We start from the raw sequence: 8,146 nt of genomic DNA on the forward strand, positions 1-8,146 counted from the left end.
TTGGCCGAGTACCTTAGCAGGTTAATGTAGAAAAATACTGTAGTAAGTACTGTAGAAGTTACTGTTCACAGCCAGCCGAAAATAGAATTTCCAGAGAATTCAAACGGGCGTGTGGAAATTCCCCACGCCCGTGGAAAAAATCCACATGGGCATGTGGATTCCCGATTTCAACCTTATTTAAGCCGCGATTCAGCCCAATTTTTGGGATCTTCTTTCCCCTTTTCTCCAACTTTCATCCATCTTTCGAGAGGCCGTCGGCTAGGGTTTAAAAAGGCTTTTGGCACGTCTTTGGAGTGGTTCTAAAGATTCAACACCGCACTCCACTTGGAAGAAGGTTATTGTGGGAGCTTTAGTCGGCACTAATCCTACGAGGTGTGCCCTAGGCCGGACAAGGGGACCTTTGGAGAAGACTTGGCTACTCCACAAGACCATCGACACGACTACCGAGGGGATTTTCTTATAGAACACTTGTTTTTACTTTCGATTTCATTGTTGATTGTATTGTGATCCATGGAGAGCTAACCCCCTAGTGGGTACTTGGATTTTGTAAACCCTAGGATGTTATTGTTTCATTAATCTTTTATTATGCTTTCCTTAATTGATGTTTCAATTGAGTTCCAATCTTGAATGATTGTTGAATGATTTCTCCCTTAGAGTGACACTAGGGTTGAGAATCCATCTTGGTAATCGTTGTAGATGAGTGGTACACTACAAGGGTTAGACATTGCTTGATTGGAGAAGGTTGAGAGGGTGAGTCGAGAGGTAGCGGAGCGTCCCCTTTCCCCTTCGGTGTGATTTATCCTACCTCCATTTCTTTGAGTTCTTTGCAGTCACAATAGAGTGAAGTTCTAGAGGATGAATTCCGATGGGGCTTAGTTGCGTGAGTAACAGAGTGAAGCGTTGAAGTGACTCTAGTGTCTGGGCTTAAATGTGACTAGGGACCTTTCACCTGGACCAAAGGGTTATGTCTATACATAGGAAGAGGGTTTATCACTTGAATTCCCTAGAACTCCATGCAACTTTACACAGTGTGAGATGTTGAGACTGAGCGATTTCTCCCCGTGGACATAGTGTAGAGTTAGTCACGGTTGACCTTAGATTTGGGACCGTGTGGTTAAGGATTTTCACGACTCATTGAGTATTGATTAGGAAATATAATAGTGGGTCTTGCACTTGAAACATTAATCCTAGGGGGAGCATTGTCCGAATACGCCACTTCTATCGATTGTCTTACCTCTCACTTACTTGAACCTCTCATTCTTGTTTCTTTTATCTTCGTTCACATTACATTTTATCGACACTATCATTGTTCACTTTCACGTGGTTAAGTAGCTATTGAAATATTTTTACTGCCTACTCCCTGTGGATACGATACCCCACTCATTTAGGAGTTATTATTTGACAAACCTGTGCACTTGCGGGTCACACGCAAGGGGCGTTGTCATAGATTAACATGCTAAGTAATTAATTTCTCACTCTAAGTGAATATGCTCCCTTAAAAGATATAATATATTTGGCTTAGTCTATACATAGAGAAATCATTAACAAACAATAATTTTTATTGCATTAGTTAGCTAAGTGAATGACGTCTTTCCCTGTGTGGATGGTATCGACCAACATGTAACCTCTCATACTAAGTAGATATGTTTCTATCTAAGAATATAATGTATTTGTATCGGACGTTTCATTAACAAACAATATTTTTATCCCACTAGTTTGCTATTATTTGAGGAAACACTTCTTCTAAGCAGGAAGTATAACCCACTAAGCAAGTAATTAATCTCTTCTGCTAAGCAGATAGTGTGAGCTGCTAAACAAGAAATATCTTGCTCTAAGAGAATATATGTTATTCTTTAAGCAAATAGTGCATTTGACTAAGCCGGAACATAAATAATTTGTAAACAAACAACATTGTTGAAAACATTATGGTTTGATTCTTTTTCAATATGGTCAATCAGGCCTTCTCTTTGTTATCGATGGTAAAGTTGGAATTCTTGATTGTAAATTGACATACTTTGATAAAAATGATTGAAACAAATGGCTTGACCACGTACCAACACGCTGTAAATTTAAAGATTTCAATAAAATACAAAATATGTAAAGGAATATAGAGTGATTAGCTGTAAAATTCTAAATAAATTTTAAATATTTTGAGAGTTTGAAAAAGGTTGAACAATAATGAAAATAAGGCCATTTGTTTTATAATTAAAAAAAAAGAAAATTAAGCTATCATTAGCCAAGAGAAATTCAAAAGAATGAATAATGAGGCTAAAAGAAGAGTAATACTCATGTAGACAGTGGTGAGATCCAACAACAATGATCAGATATGGTATTTGAATGCTTTTTGTGTATTTAATCTAAATTTTTAAGATGTAAACCAGATCGGATCTAGGTCAAGAGAAAATAAACACTAGAAAATGACTAAAAGTTAATTAGGTCTTCTAAAATATAAAATAATTATAACCGCATTATGATTAGTCAAATGTAGACAAAAATAATTAGAGAAAAAAACATGTTCCTATATGAAATAAATGAGAAAGGGAAATCCTAAAGACCAAATTTTCAATTACAAAAATATTACTAATAACCAAAAGCCCGATACCAACTTTTTCACCAGCTCTTTTCTTTTCTCTAGCAAACATTCAAGTACTGCTCTTACTTTCTCTAGGACGTTAAATGAAATAAAAGTAAACAGTAGTCAATTAATTTGAATCTACGAGAATTTATGTGCACTAATAATCAAAACAAAAATCTTAAAATATGAGAACAGCGGGATGCTGGCCAAAATAATTAAAGCACATAATAACAAAACCAATATAATAATGAAAGTCTTAAAAGAGAAATCTAGTAATATAACAACGTTTAAGATAATGTAGATGCGTGATCTACATCGATAAGCAGAGAGAGCAAGATAAAAAAATACAAGATCAAATTGATGCAAGATATGGTGAATTAAGAGTCAAAAATAAGTTGTAAGAATCTTACTTTTTGGATAAGATGATTGGTGCCGGTAAACCCTTGATTACAATAAAATTAGATTGAAAAAAGTGAAAGAAGAATTATAAAGTGATTGTTTGTAATTAATTAAAAAAATTGAAGATATTAAGGTCTTTTAAAGAAAAAATTGTTATGATGTTTTCCCCCACCCGCCACCCTAAATTGTGGTGTTATAAAAAATGAGGTTTTGGAGGGTTTCGAAGGGTTAGGGTTAACCTTTCATTTCTCTTGATTAAATTAAAAAAATTATCCAAACAAGAGAGGGCTAATTTTGACCCTCCATAACCCTCTTTTTATTTTACTTTATCTCTTCAATTCTTAATCCAAACATAACATTGGTAAAAAATTAAATAAATAAGACAACAAACAATATGAAATTTTTAAACGTCAGCAATAAAGTTTACAATATGAGTACTTCGAAGAAAATCACTTTGACCAAAGGTACCATTGTTAGGAGTTAATTTGAATAATATTACGCGCCCCTAATTATATGCTATTAATATTTACTTTATTTAAATCCATTAAATTAGTTAAATTATATAAAAAGAAGAAAAAGAAAATAGATGTAATTTCTCTTATTTTTATTGAAATAATAACTTTGATCAAAATAAATCTTTATTAAACATTAAATAAATTACAGAAAATAAATGTTTCAAGTTATTATCAACTCAAATATGGATCAAGCTTTTGTAGATCCAAAAAATTGGATAAAACCGGATTAAGTACCCCTATTTTGCTCACCCCTACATATAGATACCAGCTTTTCAATTTATCGATATTTTTTCCCCGCAAAAACAAAAAAAAAAAAAGAATAATTTAGGTGTTATCAAAAATAAGAAATATCATAAATGTTGTGTAGATATAAAGTACGAAAATAGGGATATGGACATCACTGCAAACATCAGCGGGACCACACGTCTAAATGCAAAAATTTATGAGGATTGCAAGTCAAATCTCCTTCAGTAGTTACCAGTCACCACCCTCGCCAAGCAGACGTAAATTAACAATAATAAATAACAAAATATTCTAAATAAATAAATAATCCACATTCCCCCCTGCCTACTAAGGTCACCATCGAAGATCCCCCATTCCTCCCAAACCCACCTCCTATAAAACCTTCCAAGTAACCCCCCCTAAACCCACCCATTTCTACTTCCATATTTTTGTTGTTTTCGAAAACATTCATTTCTATGGCGAAATCAAAACGAGATGCAGATCCAGATCGTGAGGAATCCAATGGAGATCCACCACCACCACCACCACCACCACCACCACCACTGATCCCCGGCCTCCCAAACGACATCGCTGAGCAGTGCCTCACCCACCTTCCTTTCCCTTCCAACGACGCGCGCTTCGTCTCCTCTTCCTGGTACCACGCCCTCCCCGCCGCTTCTCTCCGTCGTTCCCTCTCCTCTTCCGCCCTTCCCTACCTCTTCATCTTCTCCTTCCACCGCCCTTCTCTCCGCCTCCGCTGGCTCGCTCTCCACCCCCAATCCCCTTCCTCTTGGCTCCCTATCCCTCCTATGCCTCTCCCTTCCTCCTCTTCCCCTCCCATCCCTTCCTCCTTCGCCATCGCCTCCCTTCCTCGCTCCGGGCTCCTCTTTGTCCTCGGCGGAATGCTCTCCGGCTCCCTCGCCCCTCTCTCCACCCTCCTCCTTTACCGCACCTCCACCAACTCCTGGCTACTCTCCTCCTCCATGCCCACTCCCCGCGCCTTCTTCTCCGCCGCCGCAATCTCAGGCCGCATCATCGTCGCCGGCGGCGACTCCCACGATCCCGACACCTCCGTCGACCGCTACGATCCCAACACCAACCACTGGTCCTCCGCCGCTCCCATGCCCCAAACCCTACCCCTGTACGACTCCGCCGTCATCGGCCACCGCTTCTTCGTCACCGGTGGCTGGACCTGGCCGTTCGATGACCTCCCACGTGGCAGCTTCTACGACGCTGATATGGACACGTGGGTGGAGATGCAGCGAGGGATGCGCGAGGGATGGACGGGTGTCAGCGCCGTGGTCAGTGGCAGGTTGTTTGTGGTTTCCGAGTGTGGAGAAGCGAGGGTGAAGGCGTATGACGTTGATGCGGACACGTGGCAGAAGGTGGATGGTGGATCGGTGCCGGTAGCAGTTGGGAGGCCGTACGCGGTGTGCGGTGGTGAAGGGAAGATATATGTGGTTGGCAGTGGGTTGGATGTGGCGGTAGGGAGTGTTGTTGTGGATGAAGATGAGGGTGAAAGGATAATGGGGATGGAGTGGGAGGTTATTAAAGCTCCCGATGAGTATACCCTTCTTGCTCCTATTAGTTGCCAATTGATTTATGCATGATTGATTTTATATTTGAAATCAAAAGGTCAGATTGGGTTGGTTCTGTTCAATAAGTTGGAGGTGAGATTGGGGTTATTTTTATGATGCTAGTTTAGTTTAGTTTATTGATGTGTATATTTTATTTATATAGGTTGAAGTTTAATATAGAAGATGTTTGAATAGAATACCTTTTTCAGGTTAAGATATTATATATATATATGTAATGAAATTTTGATTTGTCTTTAGAGAGGAAAAGGTTGTTAGGGAAACTGACATAAAAAAATTCACTATATTAAATTTAAGTTTTGAGGTAAGTAAACCTTAGATATGCATCTAAGTAGATGAAATATAATAAATTGGACAATGACAAACCCCTCTCTGTTAGGTGATGTTTCCATGTATCTTTCTTAATTTACTTGTTTCTGAAGCTTGGAAAAGCTACTCAACTGCAAATAAATCTTGAATATCCTGTTTTTTTTTTATACTACAGTGATGCCTGAACAGCTGAACTCATTAATTTTCTAATTGGAGATATAAAAGGCATGCCACACCTTTGTTTGGGTTATAATAAATTGGGTAGGAAAAAGGTGGAGATTTTTTTTTACATGGTAGACAAGTCATATCAATTATATTACGCAGAAATGTGTAATTTAAACACTCAATTTTTCATCTGGAATTGTCATTTTTTTAAACTACAATAATGTAATATGTGATTTGAACGCTCCACCTTCCATATGAGATTTTTATATTTTTGGACCACAACAATGTCGGCAGTTGGGATAGATTTTAATTATATATTTGTAAATATTAATTAATGTTTTTTAAACCAAGATGGTAAAAATTATATGTTAAATAAATATATTTCATAATTAATTTGAAAAGTATTAATATTAATATGCATAATATTATTTAAAAAATAAATTTAAACTTTAAAATATGTACTTTTCTTAATACTAATTAAGTTAAGATTTGGTCAACTTAAATAAATTTTTTTTTGTTTTTTCTCCGATCTAATATTAAAAAAAAATTGGTCCTATAGATTTATCCCCAACTTAAAGCACCCTGCACATGTCTATTATGTTATTTTTTTTTAAACATCTACGTTTAATTTAGAATTTGAATACTCATAAAAATTATCACTCTTATTCTGAATGGTTACAGAGATTTTTTTTGTAAGCTCATCGTTGAAAGTAAGAAAGCATATACATTATACCATTACATATAATCCAACACAGTTTAGGAAAAAAGAGAAAAGACAGAAGCATCCAAGAACGAATCACGATTAGAGGTGGAGTTAGTATAAATATTATAACAGCCCTACTTAGATTTGACTGGAATTCCATACTTCTTTCTAATCGTTTACATGACCAAGACCAACCCTATGGTTACACTTGTAACATTATGTTATAAAAATCCCTTCGGCTTAACATCAAGGATAAACTCAAAATACCAACATAGATGCACTATCATAGACTGACACTTGGACAGAGAACATTGTATGCTTGCGATAATAAGAACATTGATATTTTGTAACCATTCAATGATTGGAAAGGTTGTTCATTTCTGTACTTCTCAAAAGGGCATTTCCCATTCTAAAGTGGAAATGTTTTGACAGAATCATGGGAAGAACTTGTTGCTTTTTTTCTTTATTTATACATTTATTTATTTTTCTCTTCTCATAATTTGGACAAATGGAAACTGTCTCTGTCTATCAGTGAGGTGGCTTCTTGGTCTTCCAATATTTTAGAATACTAAAATTTAAATGGTTTGCATGTGTTTCTGTTCTCTTCCTCTTTGGGCATATATTTATTTATGACGAGACCACCTTGTGTTTCCACACATACAAAAATACAGAAAGTTAACGCCATCTGCATGTACACACTTCAAAGACTCAGAAAAAAAAAAGTCATCATATAGGACAAACCATAATACTAAGTATGGGATAGGCAGAGAAATGTATTTAGTTCTATTCTTGTAATTTAAATATATGTTCAGGGTAAACCAAATATATTTATTAATGACACGACCGCCCATGTGTTTCCACACATAAAAATACAGAAAGTGAACGTCATGCTGGCTGTACACATATATTTCAAAGACTCAGAAATAAATAAGTCATCATATAGGACAAACCGAAATACTATGTATGGGATGGGCATAGAAATGTATGTAGTTCTATTCTTGTAATTTAAATATATTTTACGGTAAACCAAAGATATTATCATGGTCTGGTTTAACATAATATTATAAATTAAATTAAATTCTGATACTATATTCAATACAAACCGAATATATTATTTGACATCTATTTATGCTAAAATCTTAAATTTATTAGATAAACTCCTAGGTTTTTATATTAAAATTCATATTTTTAAAATTAACCAAAGTAGAATTGATAGCTACTCTAATAATATATGTGTAAAACTTAGGTTTTGTACTTAACATTCTAAACTAAATCCATCTCCACTGAGGATGGGGAAAGGGGAATCCCGTCCTTGATTCTCAAACTAGAAGTAAACTCCTCCATCCCTATCTCCATCCCATATCCATCCTATCCTCATCACTGTTCCCGTGGTATCCCATGGGGAGGATCCCTTCCTGGTAAAACACTTATAAATTTTAGTTTTTTAAAAATTATTTAATACAAATGCGCCTTATGGAATAATATTCATTACATTAAATACAAACTAACATGTAGAAACAAAGAAAACCTCCAAATGTTTAACAATACATAAAAAAACATAAAATTTAAAATCTATACAAATAGAACAATGCAAAATCTAATATACGGGGCTCAACAACCTCAACAAAACTGTTCAATTTTTCAATTAACTAAAATTAATATA

The 8,146-nt window shown here is 35.7% G+C and overlaps 1 protein-coding gene across 1 annotated transcript; it reads left to right on the forward strand.

The window, feature by feature from the left end:
* The first annotated feature begins 4,117 nt into the window (after positions 1 to 4,117).
* LOC120278801 (F-box protein AFR-like) lies at positions 4,118 to 5,782 on the forward strand. Its single transcript, XM_039285535.1, has one exon. The coding sequence runs from the start codon at positions 4,188 to 4,190 to the stop codon at positions 5,319 to 5,321; it is 1,134 nt and encodes a 377-aa protein (XP_039141469.1). The 5' UTR covers positions 4,118 to 4,187; the 3' UTR covers positions 5,322 to 5,782.
* The last annotated feature ends 2,364 nt before the right edge of the window (positions 5,783 to 8,146 follow it).

Source organism: Dioscorea cayenensis, chromosome 16 (genome assembly GCF_009730915.1).
Source record: "Dioscorea cayenensis subsp. rotundata cultivar TDr96_F1 chromosome 16, TDr96_F1_v2_PseudoChromosome.rev07_lg8_w22 25.fasta, whole genome shotgun sequence".
In the NCBI taxonomy this organism is placed as follows: domain Eukaryota; kingdom Viridiplantae; phylum Streptophyta; class Magnoliopsida; order Dioscoreales; family Dioscoreaceae; genus Dioscorea; species Dioscorea cayenensis.